Source organism: Fusarium subglutinans (assembly GCF_013396075.1).
Source record: "Fusarium subglutinans strain NRRL 66333 chromosome Unknown NRRL66333_c0000082, whole genome shotgun sequence".
Lineage (NCBI taxonomy): Eukaryota > Fungi > Ascomycota > Sordariomycetes > Hypocreales > Nectriaceae > Fusarium > Fusarium subglutinans.
This window is the reverse complement of record NW_023502145.1, coordinates 1-16,938: the sequence shown is the minus strand read 5'-3', so window position 1 is coordinate 16,938 and position 16,938 is coordinate 1. Positions and strand designations below refer to the sequence as shown.

General features: G+C 50.1%; 6 protein-coding genes across 6 annotated transcripts; 4 read left to right on the top strand and 2 right to left on the bottom strand.

The window, feature by feature from the left end:
- Positions 1–1,630: 1,630 nt before the first annotated feature.
- On the top strand, positions 1,631–2,876 carry FSUBG_6956 (uncharacterized protein; the record flags this gene model as incomplete). The annotated part of the gene is made up of 2 exons (XM_036685209.1): positions 1,631–1,921; positions 1,971–2,876. The coding sequence occupies 2 exons, from the start codon at positions 1,631–1,633 to the stop codon at positions 2,874–2,876; spliced, it is 1,197 nt and encodes a 398-aa protein (XP_036537501.1).
- A 625-nt stretch (positions 2,877–3,501) lies between these two features.
- Positions 3,502–4,897, bottom strand: FSUBG_6955 (CAMK CAMK1 CAMK1-CMK kinase; the record flags this gene model as incomplete). Its single annotated transcript, XM_036685208.1, has 5 exons — positions 3,502–3,798; positions 3,854–4,239; positions 4,291–4,423; positions 4,579–4,786; positions 4,854–4,897. The coding sequence occupies 5 exons, from the start codon at positions 4,895–4,897 to the stop codon at positions 3,502–3,504; spliced, it is 1,068 nt and encodes a 355-aa protein (XP_036537500.1).
- A 2,157-nt stretch (positions 4,898–7,054) lies between these two features.
- On the top strand, positions 7,055–7,646 carry FSUBG_6954 (ubiquitin-conjugating enzyme; the record flags this gene model as incomplete). The annotated part of the gene is made up of 3 exons (XM_036685207.1): positions 7,055–7,102; positions 7,166–7,325; positions 7,378–7,646. 3 exons carry the CDS (start codon positions 7,055–7,057, stop codon positions 7,644–7,646), a joined length of 477 nt encoding a protein of 158 aa, XP_036537499.1.
- An 864-nt stretch (positions 7,647–8,510) lies between these two features.
- Positions 8,511–10,700, top strand: FSUBG_6953 (lysine-specific histone demethylase 1; the record flags this gene model as incomplete). The annotated part of the gene is made up of 4 exons (XM_036685206.1): positions 8,511–8,588; positions 8,687–8,882; positions 8,932–10,524; positions 10,585–10,700. The coding sequence occupies 4 exons, from the start codon at positions 8,511–8,513 to the stop codon at positions 10,698–10,700; spliced, it is 1,983 nt and encodes a 660-aa protein (XP_036537498.1).
- A 798-nt stretch (positions 10,701–11,498) lies between these two features.
- Positions 11,499–14,849, top strand: FSUBG_6952 (lysine-specific histone demethylase 1; the record flags this gene model as incomplete). The annotated part of the gene is made up of 2 exons (XM_036685205.1): positions 11,499–11,803; positions 11,882–14,849. The coding sequence occupies 2 exons, from the start codon at positions 11,499–11,501 to the stop codon at positions 14,847–14,849; spliced, it is 3,273 nt and encodes a 1,090-aa protein (XP_036537497.1).
- A 399-nt stretch (positions 14,850–15,248) lies between these two features.
- Positions 15,249–16,561, bottom strand: FSUBG_6951 (f-type H+-transporting ATPase subunit gamma; the record flags this gene model as incomplete). Its single annotated transcript, XM_036685204.1, has 4 exons — positions 15,249–15,377; positions 15,430–15,563; positions 15,619–16,205; positions 16,506–16,561. The coding sequence occupies 4 exons, from the start codon at positions 16,559–16,561 to the stop codon at positions 15,249–15,251; spliced, it is 906 nt and encodes a 301-aa protein (XP_036537496.1).
- Between the last annotated feature and the right edge of the window lie 377 nt (positions 16,562–16,938).

Sequence of the window (16,938 nt, the reverse complement as noted above, 5' to 3'; positions counted from 1 at the left end):
GACTGCAAGTGCAGTTCGACTGTGTGCATTTTTGCTCTGTGTTGCGTGATAATGTTTCATTCATATCCCCCTATTTGCATCATCTTTTCCACCTGTCCCGTCTATGGAGGAGTATGGTGCTTCCTTGAAGATATGTTTCTTTTCCTGGCCAACCTATCAGCCCAAGTAAGACTACATACTAGGTTGGGAGGGAGAAAAGAGCGAAGCAGGAGTGACGACGGCGCGACAAGAGACGGCCCGGTGGGTCCCCTAGGCCGGACCACGGAAGGGTCTGAGGCTCGCGCAGCCGGCGCGGCACCGCCATCCCCAGTTTGGCCTGACTGGTTCCCACAAGATCGTGGGACCACTCTGCTCTTTTTGCTGAGTTTTCCTCATTACTCAGTAGTAGGGATAGGAAATAAGAGTATGGAAAGACCCTTGGAGTGGTGCAATGCCAGCTGGACACGAACCATGCAGTCAGGGCGTGGCCCAACACACGAGTAGCTGAACAGGGTCTCAAGAACAAGAACAATCCTTCTCTTCAAACAAGGGCGAGGGCTGATATTGAGGTTGAACCTGTCATCCCCGGATCGTGTGTGTTATGTGAGCCCATGTCGAGTTGTGCTTATACATATCTATCTGTGTTAGTGTCTGTTGGCCCGAGGACCGACGTGTGACAGACACTCTTGGCCGTCACTGTCCACTTTGAGCCGATTTCGCTACCCTTTGTTCTCTGATGCCATGCTATTTGCACTCTGCCGGGACCTCGATCTTTCGTAGTGTCTGACCAAAAACGACTCAACGGCATCATCGTTCTCAGAACTCTTTCGAAACCGCCTGGCAACCAGCGAAGAGCTCCGCTGACACAAAGGACGAGACCCAGCCCAGCAATGATCTTCATTGCCCAGAGATCGGTATTCCCGACGACAGAGTAGTATCGACGCTATAATATTTGATTTGTGCTTGTCACCTGGACAACTTTGGCACTGGCGAGATGGTTCATCGATGTGGCGTTTATATGCTCAACACCAACCGCTTTCGGATATCTTGAATTCCAGTCCATCTCTTAACTACCCGCAACCTCCATCATCGCACGGTTTTCAGTATTTTCGACTTGTTTTCGTCTTCTAACGTGAAGGTGCTCCTCATACAGCCCCAGAGGCTTTGATCTTTGCCTTTGCTATCTCGACGAGTAGTCAAGAATTCGCTGTGCAGCTCTTACAATACTGGGGCTCTCACTTACACCTCGTTTCACTGAACTATTTTCTCGATACCTTTGTTGTCTTACCAATCAATTTATGGGACGACTCAGAATTGTCTCTCTTTGCCCCTACCTGCCAGGGGAGACTATCAAAGACACTTTCACGTCACAAAACCTTTAGTGCCCTGTCATACTTGGGCCCCAGTTCGCACACACTCATGAGACTGACCACGAGGAGCTGAGCTGATAAGGCACCATTTTGGTAACAAAATATTGGCATATTGGCCACACAAACCTTGGCCACGCCACGCGCCGCCGCCGCTCTCAGTCCGGACTCTTATATTGTAACGCCCCCAGAACAGCCCCCCATCCATTCTGCCTCTAGACCACGACCATAACCCAAGACACGAGCCTTCGGGCTACCTTGACTGAAGAATATCACTTGTCACCATGGCTGCTTTGCTGCCTCAACCAATTCATACAGCCACTTCGTCGCCTTGGCCTTCACGAACATCATCACTATCCATGTCGCCACGGATGGAGACATGCCGTGCTTCAGTCACAGAGACTAACTCACCGGAATGGCTTCCTCAGGCTCTGTCAGAGACTCTGCACGTTCTGCCTTACACTTCCACCGAGTGGGCGAAGGTGATTTCGGATGTCAAGAGAGAATATCTTAACCGCCGTTATCGTCCCTGTGCAACCCGCTGCAGTGAAATCCTGGACAATCTCAAAGACTTTGTAAGTTATCCTTTATTAACAATGGTAAAACAATTCTAATGAGAACCAGAGCATTGTTGAGCCAGCATATCTCATATATCTTCACTTTTACGCAGCCAACTCACAAGAGATGCTTGCTCGTGCACTTCATCAAGCCGCCCCAGCACGAAACACACTCCTCAACCAGGCCCGTGACCATTATCAACGTGCCTCAACACTCATCAATGCTGCAGATTCAACCGTTGGTCCAGCCTTACTGAGAAGACCGTCTGGCACCACTACAACATTGCCAAGCCTCCACTCTGCCGATAGCTCTGTGAGCTCCTATGTATCGTCAACATGGACCTCGTCTCACAGTGTATCTCCGGCATCATCTATCTCATCGATCCAAAGCGTGCCCACTTCTAAGCGTAAGAAGAAGCGAGTGACTTTCAGCGACGTGCCTGTTGAGCTTCTTGAACGTCCGGACTCACCAACGCTTGGCCTAGGCAGCTTTTTAGGGCCTGCTCGTTCAACATCCCCAGAAATTTCTGGGGTGGATTCATCTGCCGTACCAGCACCTCTTCGGTCATTGACTCAGGCGCCTCGGTCAATACTCACTCCACGCTCAGCGCAAAACGACGTCTCCCCTTCTACAGACGCAGAGCTTGATCCCTTCCGCCATGCTCGCTCTGTTCACCGCTACAGTGCCCTCCTAACGAGCCTGCAGCGCCAGGTCTTTCGACACCTCAACTTCATCGAGACAGAGCTCGGCCAACAGCACACTACCCCCCCGTATGAAGATACACCTCCATCGCCTACCACTGTGAACACGGTCACTTCTGCGTCCGCTACACCCAACGCTGACAAGACGCGTTCACCGGAGCTACAGGCACGGATAGAGCGACTCCGCGCACAAGGCTGGGAACGCAAGCGATTCGACGCGCGTCGGTATGCCGAACTTCGCGAGAGTGCTTCGGCCGACATGAACGACTAAACTCTACTCATTTCAGTCGCTAATCGGCTACCTTTGCCGGCCCAATGTTTATGAGAATGAAAGTGGAGGATGCTCCTTTCATCGTATGTATGCTTATGAGATTCAATGATATCACGAGGAGAGATCACGCAGCAGGTTCCAAGGATACGCTTGACGCGTGGCCCGGGATTGATTAATGACCGTCATTTGTATTAGCACACCAAAGACTGGATCTTTAGCTTGTTAGGATAGAAAAGCCAGGGGAAGATCACACAAGATTGTTGGTCAACTGGGAAGCTGCCGAATATAGAGCATTTATCTACTCTGCACTATGATCTGAGAGAAGAACACGAAATTCATTTGGGTTATAACTTATCGGAGGCATTCAACTCCTACCTGTTTTTTTTTTTAGACCCAAAGAATCTTTCCGAAGCCAAAAAAACAACGCTTTCAACCCAAGGAGTCGCAACACTCTCTGCGACCACTTCCGACTCATCTTTTCCATCTGTGTTATTGCCCTTCCTTCGCGCATCAAGCGAGGACTTAGCCTGCCACCCATCTCGGCGTCATGCCAAGGTCGCCCACCGAGATGCGGTCCAATATATGTGAACATGTCTGCAATTGATTGGGATCCTCAATGTATTTATCAAGCCTGGAAACTTCGACGCTTGGCATCTTTTTCGACCTCTTGAGTGACACGGAGAACCTCTTTCTCCTCCTTGTCGTCGGCGAGCTTTGCTCTGGCGACCTCGGAGAAGATAGCTGAAAGATCCGAGTTCTCCGGGTCCTCCTCCATAGCCTTGAGCTTCTCGATACGTGCTTGGAGCTTGATCTTCTCAATGATGCGCCTGAATCGGCTTCTGGCGCGGAAAGACTTGATCTCGGGCAACAAGTTGTAATCGCTAGCGTTCTTTCCGGTGAGCCAGATATGACCCAAAGCTTCCTGTATCGCGGAGTTAGCTCAAGGATTTCCCATCGTGACGACGGTGATATTCTACCTCGCTGGTCCAACGCTGATCAGCATCTGGGTTGATCAGATGCAAGATGAAGTCTTTTGCATCGTTGCTGACGTCCTTCCAGTATCGCTCGTGGAAGACAACCGAGTTCTCAGTGCACTCCCGGATAAGGTCCTGGAGGTTCTCACTGCGGAAAGGCGAGTAACCGCAGAGCAAAGTGTAAGTGATGACACCCATGGACCACATATCCACAGGCTTTCCATGGCCTTCCTTGCGCATCACCTCGGGGGCAGCATAACCGAAAGAGCCAGCCATGGTCTTGAGAGACTCGCCCTTTCCGTCGAGCATCTTGGCAATACCGAAGTCGGCCAAGACGAGGTCAGAATCGGGATCTTTGCTGAGGTAAAGGAGGTTCTCGGGCTTGAGATCTAAAAACCGGTTCAGTTGGTGTCCTGAGATGGGCCGTTGCAGCACTGTACCTCTGTGAACAATGTTGTTCTTATGAAGAAAATCGACAGCAAGTAGGATTTGCTTAATAGTCTCAGCGGCATCCTTCTCAGTGAACTTGCCCTGCTCGCAAATGCGATCAAAGAGCTCGCCGCCGGTAGCAAGCTGTGTCACGATATAAAACTTGTCCTGAAGACGCGAAAAAGGTGAGCATCATGGCATGTGGGAAATGGAGAGGGAGGGTAGTGAACTGGGCCAGTATTCCAAGAACCTGACCTGAGCGGGGATCGGGATGGAGAATTGGGGTTGGATGAGCTTACTCTCGACTCGAACCAGTCAACAAACTTGACAATGTGAGGATGCTTGAGTTTCTGAAGCATCTCGAGCTCGTCATAGACCATCTGTTCGTTTCCCTTTACATTTCGTTTGAGAATTATCTTGACGGCAACCTTGCCAGTTGGGCCATCAGCCTCCCGCACGACTCCATATGTTCCAGCTCCGAGTGTTCGACCAAACCTGTACTTAGCTCTACAGTAGAAAGCATTTGTTAGGATTCATGGGATTTGTGATCGAGGTCAGGGGATTTCGGGCGCACTTCTTATCGTAGCTCTCGGGTTGGCCATGAAGCCTATTCAGCATGCCGGCGACTACACAAAACGACCGCGGTCAGCGTATAATTCATGGTGGCGCAAAGGCAGCAGGACGGGCTCTTGAAAGTACAACACCAGACGCAAAGGTCAACCCGCCAGAGCGGGGAGGGGAACAAGGCTGTGAATAGTCGCAACTTACAACTCATGGCGGCAGTTTTGGCGGGGTAGAAAGCGACCCGTTTGGGTTTTGGGGATGGTAAGCTGGAGGGGAAACGAAGATAAGAACGAGTCTGGCCTTTTGCTGGTAAGACGAGACGGACGATCTGTACCCGCACGACAATTCGGTCTCGCAAAGAATGTTAAAGTAAGCCTGAGAGGATGAAGCCTCTGGGACAACGAGAGTTATGTAAGAAGAAGAGAAAGTAGGCGACGGCGATGGACAGGACGAGGAGGAGGTCCTTGTTAATTTAGTACCTACCTAAGCTTGCGACACCAACCTAGGTACTAATTTTGGTAGCTACGGGACCCTCCACTGACGACTGACGGGCTAGACGGGCTAGACGGGGCAGACCTGGGGGGGGCCCTGGGGCTGTCAACATGCCCGAGCAGAGAGCTCCGTATGCCACCTTTGGGGGACTTTAGCACTTAGGCACTCCACTAGCGGGGTGCCACCATGAATGGCTATGGTTGGTTGCAGGTGAAGGAGTGTGGCTCAGGCATTTGCGATCCCTGGGCTGAAGGCATCTCCGGATCCATCTGATGGATGCTGACAGGGAAGAAACCGCACCTGCAATACCGGTAATTGCAGGTGAGGCTGAGTCTTTGTGGATCATGATATATCCATCTCTGGAAGCAATCGTCGAGTTTTCGCTTAGGTCCGTGGCTGAGCAGAACAAAACCACCTGCAGTAGGGGAGTATCATCGTGATTGATTGCTTCCATCCTTTCCAAGCTGGACAGGTTGCCTCTCAATGCACCCAGCCCTATGAGGCTGCTTACGAGCGTTGTTCCATTGGCACTTCAAAGGTTACTATGCCTTGCGTGCTGTTAGCGTTCACACGCCCGGAAATATGGAGGCCTCAGTAAGTTAGCGGATGGTATCAGGGTATTCAGAACCGTCAACTTGATCGTCTCGCCTCGAAGCTAAAGATCATCAAATTTCATACACAACTTGCTGGCTGGCCATCCATTTGGGTAGCGAAAGAAAGCGACTGGATAGGTAGGGTCATATCTTATCTGAGTGATCAGCCGTAAGCTAAAGGCACCAGCGATTAGCTGCTCACTGTAAGCTGAACACATAATGGATGTCTTTTATGGCTAACAAAATATGTGGTATGAATAAAAGACGCAACATTGTTGGGATCATCCGTGGCACATACATAATACATATGGAAATCTCTCAATTGAATTCTATTTATTAACCTGGGCTGGACGGTACAGTCAAAACCGGTGCGTCGGCTTACGTGGTACCAAGGTCTACTGTACAGAGACCAGGCCAAGGTCAAACAACCGAAAGCAGAGTTAATAATATGACAGGGAGAGGCTAGTGATAGCTGAAGAATAAATCCTCGATCTGCACTCCAATACATAGGTAGCTTCATGTCTTACTCAGATACTAATGAGACAAGTCGATCGAGTAAAGAAAATCATGGCATAGCCGTATAAGTTCACCCAATAGCACAACACGAATCAATTTATGGGCCTAGCTCAGCTAACTCTGGCCCATATCTTGACACTTGCTGTCGATCTCCAAGACTGGGACATGATTGACCCTACCTAGGTGCTGCATCAGAAAAGAATATGAGTGTATTAGATACCTAGCGCGGCATTCCAATGCCGACAAACACCTTGGGCTCTATCATAGAAGTCTGCAAACAACAGGTTCTGCAATGCCTTGTCGTAAAAGAAATGTTTCAGTACCTAGGTTTCGAACCAATCATACCTAGGTAGGCATTCCCGAGTCCGGCTGTCTTCAGATCCATTGACTGGGCCCTTCTTTCCACTACCACAGTGGTTGGGGGGGGTTCTCGATTGTGGGCGCAGCATCGCAAACGGCCCCTCATTGCCCAGTGTTTGACTGTTCCACCAAACCACGCCCAACATTTATTCGAAACCTTTCACCTACATCTGATCCCTCCGCCCACGCTTCTTTTACGTCGCACGTTGATTAATCCAAGCACCAGGGGAACAAATCAACCTCATCGACGATGGCTGGAGCCACGCGGGATAGGCGTTTGGTCAAGGAGCTGGGCAAGGTTGGTTCTTCGCATCCCTCGTCAACGCATCGTGGACTCGACTGACGCTCTTATGCCCCGCAGATTCATAAGGATGGGATGCCCCCCGGTATCACATTGATAGAACGCAACGACAGTGTTGCTGGCGACTGGTTTGTTGATATCCAGGTTCTCGACGACAATCCGCTTTACAAGAACCAAATCTACCGCCTCAAGTTCCATTTCCCCAAGATGTATCCCATAGGTCTGTGGTTGCACTGCTCGTACATGGTTCAAATGCTAACAATACTGTATAGAGCCCCCTGAGGTCACATTTGACAAGCAAACCGATCGGCCCATTCCTATGCATCCTCACATATACTCCAACGGCATCATCTGTCTCGATCTTTTAGGCCAACAGGGTTGGAGTCCGGTCCAGAGCGTTTCGAGCGTGTGCATGAGCATCCAAAGCATGTTGACAAGCAATGACAAAAATGAGCGACCTCCCGGCGATGAGGACTTTGTGCGAGGCAACAAGCAACGGCCCCGAGACATCGAGTTCCTCTACCACGATAACACCGTGTGAACGGGACGATGCGGACTCGTCATATGCAGACGAATGCCTGGGGGCTCGGGATATAAATAGCATTCATTTGGCGTTCAGGACACACCATCTGGTCGTGACAGGAGATCAGCGTATGGGATATAGCATTTGCATTTACCGACGGAACACAGTTGTTGAGATGCGCATTTGTATGCCTCGGGCTGAGGCTGGGCAGAAGCATATCTAGTACAGTCAAGTCAAACATGGCTGCTCAATGATGAATATCATGAAGGGGGCGGACGATGGTCTCCGCAGAGCACGATGGCCAGGTGTATGATATTTCTAGTTGCTTATGATACTTATGAGAATCTGCTAGACATTTGTTTCACTGCGAAGCCATGCATCTTTCATGTTTGTTGCTAATGGCTCGATCAAATGAAGCGAGAGGTTAATACATCCAGCGACAGAGGAAGACTGCCGTTTACTGTCACATATATCTGCTTGCTTACTACACTACAACTGTAGGTCCTGTAATTATCCATCACCTTGGACTCCTGACACTGTTCAAATCAGCAAGGTTGACCTGAACCAAGTTAGACCTGACCTGACCTGGCGGGACTTCAATTATGTGTCGGCCCCACCAATGAAGCGTCACTACAGTGGCTGGTGCAGCAGCTCTAGGATCCCCCACTTTACTGCCGTCATCCGCACGCAACCTTACCTAGGTACCTACCTAGGTACCGTACTCTAGTCTATAGGTAGGTACTCCATACTGTAGCTCCATCATTCCGCACCCTAACTAATCCATCCACTTGAGCCGAAGCTATCTCAATCACTGAGCTCACTCACCTTGCTCCCTCTTGGGTTTCTCTCGCCAAGCCCGCGCAATCGCGTTCAGCCGATCCCATGGCTCCCCGGATAGAATTCAACGTCGAGCAGCTTCGCAACAAGGCGAGAAAAGATCTGTTGTATCTCCTCGAAGGCGTACGTTCCCACCGCCTTGCCCCGCGAGCTTCACTCAAGCCGATAGCTATGTGATTCATGCACCCGGCGAACTCAACTCACACCTTACTTCTATGTAGGTTCGCGGGAAGAAGAATGTCGTTCTAGATCAAAGTCTCGTCGGCCCAATCGGGACTATAGTCAAGGTTGCCGTCCTGCAAGAATATGGAGTAGACAAGTTCTTCATTCTAGAGAATGACAATGCCGATACCAGCCAGCGCAATGTTGTCTTTATATCTCGTGGCGAATGTGGCCGCCATGCTGAAGCTATATCTGGTCAGTTACCATTATGCGATATCGAGGGTGCACTCTGACCCCCTCCTAGCTCAAATCAAGCGTATTCAGCGCGAAAGCCAAACCGGGCACGACTTTCACATATTCTGGGTCCCTCGCAGAACCCTCGTTTCCGACAAGCTTCTAGAAGAGGCTGGTGTGTTAGGCGATGTCAACATTGCGGAATTGCCACTATCCTTCTTCCCTCTGGAGAAGGATGTTCTGTCACTCGAGCTCGACGACTCATTCCGCGACCTGTACCTATCCAAAGACGTCACACCCAACTTCCTTATGGCCAAAGCCCTTATGGAGATTCAAAGAAACCATGGCCTATTCCCGCGAGTGATAGGGAAGGGTGATAACGCAAAGCGTGTTGCTGACTTGCTTTCTCGCATGCGCCAGGAGCTTCTTGCTGGTGAAGATACGTCAGAAGCCAACAAGATTGGGTTGACGCCTAGCACAACCAATGAGAGCGTAATTGTCATCGATCGCGAAGTCGACTTTGTTACACCCTTGCTCACTCAACTGACTTACGAGGGACTCATTGATGAAGTCTTTGAGATTCACAACAATCAGACCAAAGTCGACACAACAGTTGTCGGTGCACCGGCACAGGCCTCGGCAGCAACTTCACAAAGCAGAAAACGAACGGTCCAGTTGGACTCGAGCGACAAGCTTTACGAACAATTACGTGACGCCAACTTTGCGATCGTTGGAAGTCTCCTCAACAAAGTTGCGAGGCGGCTGCAGAAGGTGCAAAGTGATTATGAGAGTAAACACAAAACAAAGACTATTGCGGAACTAAAAGACTTTGTCAGTCAATTGCCAGGATACCAACAAGAGCAGCAGAGTGCGAGAATACACACAGGCCTCGCCGAGGAGATCATTAAACATACCCGGACAGACCAGTTCAAGGGTCTTTTGGAGGTTCAGCAAAATCTCGCTGCTGGGGCTGATCCGTCAAGCCAGTTCGATGGCATCGAAGAATTGATAGCGCGAGACGCTCCTATTGCGCAAACTCTAAGATTACTGTGTATCTACTCGTGCATATCTGGGGGCATACGACCTAAGGAATTCGATCAATTCAGGCGACTGATTCTGGAAGGCTACGGCTACCAGCATCTCCTCACGCTTAGCAACCTAGAGAAACTACAACTCTTTCTGTCCAAGTCGTCACCTCTGGCTGGCATGATCCCTATCCCAGGCAACAACGCCGGCCCAACGGGAAGCAAGACGAATTATACGTATCTCCGCAAGCAACTTCGGCTCATCGTTGATGAGGTTCAAGAGGACGATCCAAACGACATTTCCTATGTGTACAGTGGTTATGCTCCTCTTTCCATTCGCCTCGTTCAGTGCATTCTGCAGAAGCAATATCTGCTTTCGGTGACTAAGGGAAACAGCGCCAACGCAGCGGTAGCGCCCCCAGGCGTCGGTACGCAAGGATGGCAAGGGTTCGATGAAGCTGTCAAACACGTTCGAGGACAGACGTTTTATGAGCACCAGAAGGGTGAGGATAAGGCTGTCAAAGCGCGGGCATTGCTCTCTGGAAGTGGCAACAAGCAGACTGTCTTTGTTGTGTTCGTCGGCGGCATCACTTTCACCGAGATCGCTGCTTTAAGGTTTATTGCAAAGCAGGAAGAAGGTAAGCATCCTTACAGCCGCCAGGGTTGCTCTGAAACGAAATCTAACATTGCCCCGGCAGGACGGAGAAATATTGTGATTTGCACAACGTCAATCATCAATGGAAACAAAATGATGGAATCGGCAATCGAGAAAGAATCGTTTGCGAAAGAGAGCGTACCCGCTTCAACGACCTGACATCTAATGTCAGCATACCTAAGGTAAGGTAGTTACTATAACTATTTATGATACCTAGAATATTGTCAAGTACTGGTTACGTGGTGGCTTGGCGCATTTCGATGGCGTTTGAATGATCGGGGCAAGATACCGAGTACATTAATAAGTTACGGCGTGCAAGCGCAGGGCTCATTCTTTGATGGATTGACCCAGACCCTAACAGCCTGAGGGTGAAAACCTTGAGAATGAAGCTCATTAATACAAGTTAAGAACTTGAATGTCGTCTGAATGAACTGTAGACCCACCTGTTAGAGGCGTCTGATTTGACCGTAGCGCCGCACGTGATTGAACTTGAAGGTTGCTTTCCTTATTCTGAGGGGCTGAATGGCTGACGATGGATGGCAAGTTCCTCTAAGGCAAAAGGAGACAGTCTTTGACAACTGAGTTGTCTTCTGAAATAACTCACGCCCAATCAACCATGGACTAGAAATTGTCCAAAGAATCGATATCGAGAAAAAGCATGTCGCTGTAACGAGTTTCTCCACTCAAATCTTCTCACTGCCTACCTTACCTACCTTAGTACCATACTCATTAATCCACGATATCAAACGAGTTTAGAAGGTTGGTCATTTCATACATGTCCTCTAAACTCCATAAACAAAAAAGCTAACTATTCAGTAGGGTCCCGAGTTTTCTTTAGTTCTTTCGCATAATGCAACTTTCCTCATCTCATTCGTCTCTGAGCAATACTCTTCCTTCCGCCAGACAGTAGCGGCCGCAATTTCAGACAGACCAATACCCTTCGAAACCAACGCCGTTATGGGGTCAGACTTTGGGCAGAGTTTCCGCAAGGGGATTGGCATTAGGAAGAGGGACTTGGACGATAAGGATGCCATTGATTCGCTGACTCCGTCCGACACCATTGTCATGTCGAACCCTGCAGGTCGCATATCACCTCCAATCACTCCTGATGTGGTTTCGATGCCTCAGTCGCGACAGACTTCGACAGAAATAGCCTCTGAAATTGCGCCAGAGATTGTTGTGTGGACTGAAGATATGGATATCGACAACGCTAGTCACGTTGAGTCTGAAGATGAATTGTCAAGCATCAAAAGTTATACCGAGTGAGTAGTCTAATGCCTCGACTTTACGTGCTTGATGACTCGACAGAGTCTTTCAGACCCAACTCTAACTGTGTGCAGGGAGGGACCTCCTCAGAACGACAATGACCCAACACCATTTCGGGTATCTACTGTAGAGGACGTCATAGGCTCGCTTCCCTCGAACCTCACAGAACTATCAGACCTCTCATCGATACCTTCGACGGTGTCGAGTAAGGCTACTACTCCTACACCAGTCGATACTGATGGTGCGCAAGAAGAAGACCAAGACCAAGACCAAGACCTTGCAATCGACGACCAGCCGCAGTCTTATCAACAATCTCCTTCTCACGATGCCGAACGCTATAACTTCAATATCAGACCGAAGGCTTCGGTACCAACTGATATGTCAGCATATCAATATGCGTCAGAATGTGTCTTGGCCGCCGAATCAAGTCGGCTCAACCCATATGCTTTACATCCGGAGGAATATCACCTCCTCCGTCATCACATATCTTATACGCAAGTAACGACATATCTCAATATCAGAAACGGCATCATACGGTTATGGTTCAAACACCCTTGGATCGGTGTGACCCGGCTGGAAGCGGTAGGGTGTGCCAACGCTCGCTGGTTCGACGCAGCGAGTGTTTGCTATGATTGGCTTGTCCGTCGAGGCTATATCAACTATGGATGTGTGCGACTCTCCGAGACTGAGACAGACGATACTGTTGCGCCTGTTGTCAAGAGACAAAAGACAATCGCTGTCATAGGTGCTGGTATTTCCGGACTGGGTTGCGCGAGACAGCTTGAGGGATTGTTCAGGCAATTTGCTGATCGCTTCCATGAACGAGGCGAGCCTGCGCCCCGAGTGGTTGTGCTCGAAGGACGAGCCCGTGTTGGAGGAAGAGTATACTCTCGCGAGTTCCAGACCAAACCAAAAGAAAATTCACTAGCTTTTGAAGGCAAGCGACACACTGCGGAGATGGGCGGCATGATCATCACTGGGTTCGACCGGGGAAATCCTATCAACATCCTGCTTCGTGGACAATTGGGACTTCCTTATCATGCACTGACGGCCGATACTACAATTTACGACAGCAATGGAAGAGCAGTTGACCCTGTGCGCGATCAGCTCGTTGAAAAACTCTACAATGACTGTTTAGACCGGGTCAGCGAATACAAGCATAAGAATCAACTTGCAAAACTTGTTGAAGGTAGACGGGACCTCATCGAAGAGGGACGTGATAGTCCTGGAGACGGTAGCAAGACAATGTTTCAGGAAGAAGAGGCTGCTGCAGCACTGCAAGATGCACCATCAGTGGCACAACAGAACGTCCCAGCAAAGGTCAACCTGATACCAGTATCGTCAGACAAGCTCACGGGTCGGGTTCATATGGAGCCTGGCACTCCCGCGACTACTAAAGCCTCCGACAAAGCCAAATCGATGGGCTGGACAATACGAGACTCAGCCGACGGAGAGAACATTGATTTGACATCGGCAGTGAATGAAGAGGGGGCAACCTTGGGATCTGTTCTTGATAACGCCATCTCTCAGTACAAACAAATCGTAGGGCTGAATGCCCAGGATCACCGGCTTATCAACTGGCACATTGCCAATTTGGAGTACAGTAACGCTACAAGCTTGCATAACCTGAGCCTCCCATTGTGGGACATTGACGCAGGGAATGAATGGGAAGGAAGCCATACAATGGTCGTGGGCGGTTACCAAAGTGTGGCTCGTGGCTTGGTTCACTGCCCGAGCTCACTTGACCTCAAGACTAAATTCCCGGTCAAGAGCATATCCTACCATACTGGAGAGGGCATGGCGTCAGCTGCGATCGAATGCGAAGACGGCTCAGTAGTGGATGCTGATGCCGTGGTTTGCACTATTCCGCTCGGTGTTTTAAAACAGAATAATATCGTCTTCAATCCACCTCTTCCATCGTGGAAGACCGATGTCGTTGAGCGACTTGGATTCGGCATTCTGAACAAGGTTGTTCTAGTGTACGATAAGATTTTCTGGGACCATGACAGACATATCTTCGGCGTCTTGAGGGAGTCTTCAAACCGACTTAGTACCTCACAAAAAGACTACGCCGCGAATCGTGGTCGCTTTTTTCAATGGTTCAACGTATCCAACACGACAGGTCTTCCGTGTCTCATTGCTTTGATGGCAGGTGAGGCTGGTTTTGAGACAGAACATTCAAGTAACGACAGCCTTGTGGCTGAAGCCACGGAAGTACTACGCAGCGTCTTTGGCCAGGATGTTCCCTACCCTGTAGAGGCCATGGTCACCCGCTGGGGTTCAGATCGATTCGCCCGAGGTAGTTATTCTTCTGCTGCTCCTGGGATGCAGTCTGAAGACTACGATGTCATGGCCAGACCTGTCGGAAACCTCTTCTTTGCTGGTGAACACACCATCGGTACGCACCCAGCCACGGTTCATGGGGCGTATCTGTCCGGTCTAAGGGCAGCTTCTGAAGTGTTGGAGACCTTGATCGGCCCCATTGAGGTCCCGACACCGCTGATACTGCCTCGAGACTCTGTGCTGCTGCGCAAGCGTAAGGAGCCTGCCCAAGATCAGCAACCAGCACGACTACAGGCCTATGAAAACGAGATTCAGACCTATATACAATCGAGACTTGGGGGCCGACCCTCTCGCCCGGCCAAAGTTGCGGGGAATGCGTATATACTTTATAGCAAGGATCTATTCGACGTTGCGAGGAAGAAGTGTGAGGAGAATCGGAAACCAGGCAAAGGTGGGCGTGCTGTCCCCAACGAAGTTCGGATCATGACTAGTAAGATGTGGAGGGACGCTTCGTCTGAGGAACGCAAGCCATATGAAGACCAGGCAACCGAGCAAAAGCGCGGGTACGCTGAAGCTGTTCAGGCATGGACCCGAGCCACCGAACGATGGGATCAGGAGGCTGCTGCACTGCGAACAGCTTACGAGAAAGAGAACCCCTTTGGTACCGCCAAGGTAGCAGAGATTCCTCACGAGAGTTCCAGCAAATATCGCAGGACGAGACACGTAAGTTATGCGGAGGACAGTGACATGGGGTTCTGAGATTTGCTTCGACGCATTCCATACGCTCTCGATTAGGTGTTGATGGCGTTTCTGGTTTCTGTGACTTACACTGGAGAGGCTACCCCGGTTTGGTTGTTGATTATTCTAAAAATATAATGGTATCGGTGTTCGGCGTTTTCAGACGAGGATGGTTGACTTATAACTTGTACTTAAATTTATCGAAGTTTTTTACAATGAAAATTCTTACTTCCGCCAATAGCCATCGAGAGGCAATGTTTGTTCTGTTTTTCTTTTTTTGGACTGCCGTGCATTGACTGCATGGGCTACTAAGGAATTTATTGAAGGCTTTGATACAATGGGGGAAACCATGCATGGATGGTAGCCCGATGACATTTGTTACAAAGGGAAGCATTATACCCCATCATGTACTCCCACTCCTTACATGTCCGCAGAGGCAGTAGCACCAGTGATAATCTCAACCAGTTCTCCGGTAATGACGGCCTGTCGAGTACGGTTGAAGAGAATTTGGTACTTGCTGATCATCTCACCAGCGTTCTTGGAGGCGTTCTGCGGGAATTGTCAGTACTAGCCATGAGAGCTACAACCTAGTGATACTTACATCCATAGCGTTTCGTCGGGCAGACTGCTCGCAGGCGTGACCCTCAGCAAGAGCCCAGTAGAGGGAGTTGGCAAGGCTGTACTCGCGAAGGTTGCCAAGAACCTCCTCGTCAACCTCGAAGGCAGAGAAGTTGGCTATGATTAAGAGTTAGACAATTGAGCCATCACTTTCGCATCCAGAGAAACTCACGGGACTGCTGGATAGCCTCCTCAGAAAATGCCTCAATCATAGAAGCCTCGTAAGTCTGAGCGTTAACGAAGCTGTTGTACAGAATCTTGATGTCGGTGTACTCGGTAGGAAGCTGGATAACCTGGTCGGCGATGGCCTGGGCGTCGGCGAAGGTGGGAACATCCTTGCCAATACCAGCGAAGCTCAGCTGGATAGCTGAGGCGTTGGTTCGTGAGAGCTGAGCCTTGGCCTTCTCACCAATGAGGACGAGGTCGAAGCCAGGCTGCTGGGCGTGAAGTCGGCGGACATATCGGGACAGACCAGAGTGAATACCACCACAGAGACCCTTGTCAGAAGAGCAGACGATGATGAGGGTCTTCTTGTCCTCGGTCTCGAGGGCCTTGGTCTCAGCAGACTCGTAAACCTCATTAGAAGTCTGACCGTACTTGCGAGAGTCGTTCATGGCGCGCTGGGCTCGGGTGAGCTTGGTAGAGGCAACGATCTTCATGGTGTTTGTGATCTTCTCAATGTTTCGGATGGACTTGAGACGGTCCTCGATCTCACGGAGAGTCGCATAGGTGGCAGCGGAGCTTGGGACGGCGGCGGCCCTGGAAGCGCAAAAAAGGACGTCATCAGCATTTTCCTTCTCTTTTGTTGTGTGTTTTTTTTCTTTGGCGATTATTGGTGATGACAGTGTTGAGATATTCCCCTCAGAGCATTCAATTGCCTCTCATAATTTGATTGCAACTCGGTCGGTATTGGGCGGGCGTATGTACTTGTGATGATGTGGCCGATGGTCGAGGGTTGAAGAGCTCAACCGGCAAACAAATTCTTGGACTTCCCGACAGCCGAGAGAGAGCCACTGGATACTCAAGGGGAGACGGAAGTGAATGAGGAGAGAAACTTACCGCGCATTAGCTGCGGCAGCAGCTCGGAGAGCTGGTCTAGCGGCTCGTGACAACATCGTGACTGAGGGTTAGGACGTAGAGAAGGAGCCTCTGCCAACGGTGGCCCAATTGATCGCGATATACAGATCAATTGATAGAGATGGGGTCGTGTAAGGTCGGAATATGAGGTGTATTGGTCGCTGCGGACTAAAGCATTCAGGTTTGCTCTCGCTATTTTCCCGGGTAAATTAGGTAGCCGACCGGAACTTCTAGGCCTTGTGTTTGTCCACTCTCAACTAACGTTAGTACCTAGTGGGTAGACACAGAGCTCCAGCAACGATTTGGTGCAGTCACGTGAGGTGGTCTCCAAAGCTCCACTTAAGCCGCATTTGCGGCAACCTTTTTTCTCACTGCATGCATGACTAAGGCAAAAGCTCTTTAGCCCCCCCCCCCC